The sequence below is a fragment of the Saprolegnia diclina genome (assembly GCF_000281045.1).
Source record: "Saprolegnia diclina VS20 unplaced genomic scaffold supercont1.42, whole genome shotgun sequence".
NCBI lineage: Eukaryota > Oomycota > Saprolegniomycetes > Saprolegniales > Saprolegniaceae > Saprolegnia > Saprolegnia diclina.
In genome coordinates this window covers 307,600-309,773 of record NW_008246109.1, presented here as the reverse complement: position 1 = coordinate 309,773, position 2,174 = coordinate 307,600, and the positions used below count along the sequence as shown (strand labels likewise).

Genomic DNA, 2,174 nt, shown 5'->3' with positions numbered 1-2,174 from the left:
TCGCCGAGTCATAGCTCGCGCGAGGTCGTACGCAGGCTCCTGTACTCGGACCACCCGACAAGCCCGTGCGACGTTGGATCCGAATTACAATGCGCAACTCGACCCTTGGTTTCGAGACGAGTACGGTGTATTGTGGTGGAGCTGAGTAGTTGGCCACCCCACTCTCTAATGAAGAGTCCACAGCAGCAAGAAATAACCTGATTCGAAACGCCCAACTCACATCGTCCCGCAGATCCGAATGATGGTCTCTTTGATTGAGAGCGGGCGAGACTGTATAATCCACACAATCGTATTTGATGCCCCACGCCTTTGACACGGTAAGCACCGTGTTGCTCGACATCGTGCAGCTGCTTCCGGATGTCAGCGACGTAATCGCCTTCGTGTCGGGGCTGCCGCAGCTGCCACCGGCGCTTCAAGCGCTGCTGCAGCTCCATCAGTCGATGGACCTCACGCGCCACTGGCCCTGCTTGCACCTCGAAAACATTGCACCCCGCAACATCGACCTTGGCATCGCCGCGCTGCCAGCTTTTCCGAATGTGTCTCTGGGGCCGGCTACCAATCTCCGTTGGCTGGCGGCGCCACTGCCCCGATCGACGCGCTCTCGGCTGCCGTTGCGGTCGCGCAGTGATACGACGCTGGCGTTTGCGCGGATATGGGGCAACCACGTCCGCCACATATCGATCACAAGGAATGCAGTGTTCTCTGCGCCGATGCACGAAATACTCGATTTGTGCCGATACATTGAGAGCATCGAGCTCCGCTTGTCGAGTCCCGCCAGCGCAGCAGTCTGGGTCTCGGCGTTCACACGACTAGGACTTCCGTTGCGCTCGTTCAGCCTCGACATACCGCCGCACCCGAATGCGCCTTTGACCGACTGCGTGGCATTGGCGCGAGCGATCCTCGCATCGTCGTCGCTAAAGATCCTGATGCTTTGTAATGCCCCCGACGTTGAAGCGGCACTGGGTGCTATCGACGGTGACATGCTCCACGTCACCACCTACTCGATGCCGTCCACCGTACGTGGGGCGCGGCACCCGGCGGTTCTGCACAAGCTGGATCCTGCCAAGGTCATCTGCCTCTCGGTGGCGGGACACGTTGACCTCTCGCGTTTCTGGCCCTTCAATCCCTCTTGGTATGGGACGACATGCTTGAATGCAGCAAGCTTGCTAGTGGGCGATGTCCCGACCTCCGTAGCGTGACCTTGTATCGGGACGTCTCCGACGCGAACATGGCGCGCATCGTGGCCTGGCTCAACACGTCCTGCGTCTTGAAGCGCTTTGACGCGAAGTCCACCGGCACCGTCGGCTTTGAGGTCATTGCGCGTGCGCTGCCGCAATGGATTGCTCGGGGTCTTGAAACCTTCGCGATGGGACGCTACGGCGACTACTTTCGACCAACTCTATTCAGCAAGCACGGACTCTTGCTACTGGCAAGCGCATTGACCACGGAGCGCGACCCCCGAAAGACGCTCAAGGTGACTGTGAATCTTCGCAAACGAGTGCTGGACTTTGAAGAAATGCACGCGCTTCTCGCTGCCGTCGGCGCCTCCACCAACACATGTCTGACGCTGGACTATGTGGAGAGCTATCCTTCCGATGCGTTGATCGAGTTTGCAGCGCTCGCTCGCGTAGAAGCAACGGATCGTAAAGTTGTGATTCAATCGTTGTAACCAGAAATCACGAAGAAGGCTGTGCTCCAGGACGTCTGCGTTAAGAGAGGGTGAGCATCCGAATGAACGCTGTTCTTTGATGCGTCGCTTTCGAGGATAGAGTGCGTGACGAACACTGGAGCATTCATCCCTCACGCGAGGGGGCCCTCCTTGGCAGTCGCCGCCAAGGGCTGAGTGATCGCACAACCACATTCCAGTTCTAGTTCCTGAGAGGATGGGTTGGCGAGGTTGTGACTAAGTCCACTAACTCGGTTGCGATGGACTTTCGCTACTCGCGCAACGTCCCGAGCAAAAGCACGATTGTTTGTGTCTTCCATCGACAAGTCGGTATTGAGCGTGTAAATATATATAAGTACTAGTAACTATTGTCCCTCTACGCGTGGCGCTGACGAAACTCGACAAAGTCGTCGTTGCGCGTGATCGGGTTGAGTTTCAGATGGGCCATGTCGATGCGGTGCGACCGGAACGACGCGCCTTCGTCATGCGACCGGTGAAAGATCGCGCC

General features: G+C 57.7%; 1 protein-coding gene across 1 annotated transcript; it reads left to right on the top strand.

Moving 5' to 3' along the window:
- Positions 1-296: 296 nt before the first annotated feature.
- On the top strand, positions 297-1,669 carry SDRG_11540 (hypothetical protein; the record flags this gene model as incomplete). Its single annotated transcript, XM_008617581.1, has 2 exons — positions 297-1,132; positions 1,195-1,669. 2 exons carry the CDS (start codon positions 297-299, stop codon positions 1,667-1,669), a joined length of 1,311 nt encoding a protein of 436 aa, XP_008615803.1.
- Between the last annotated feature and the right edge of the window lie 505 nt (positions 1,670-2,174).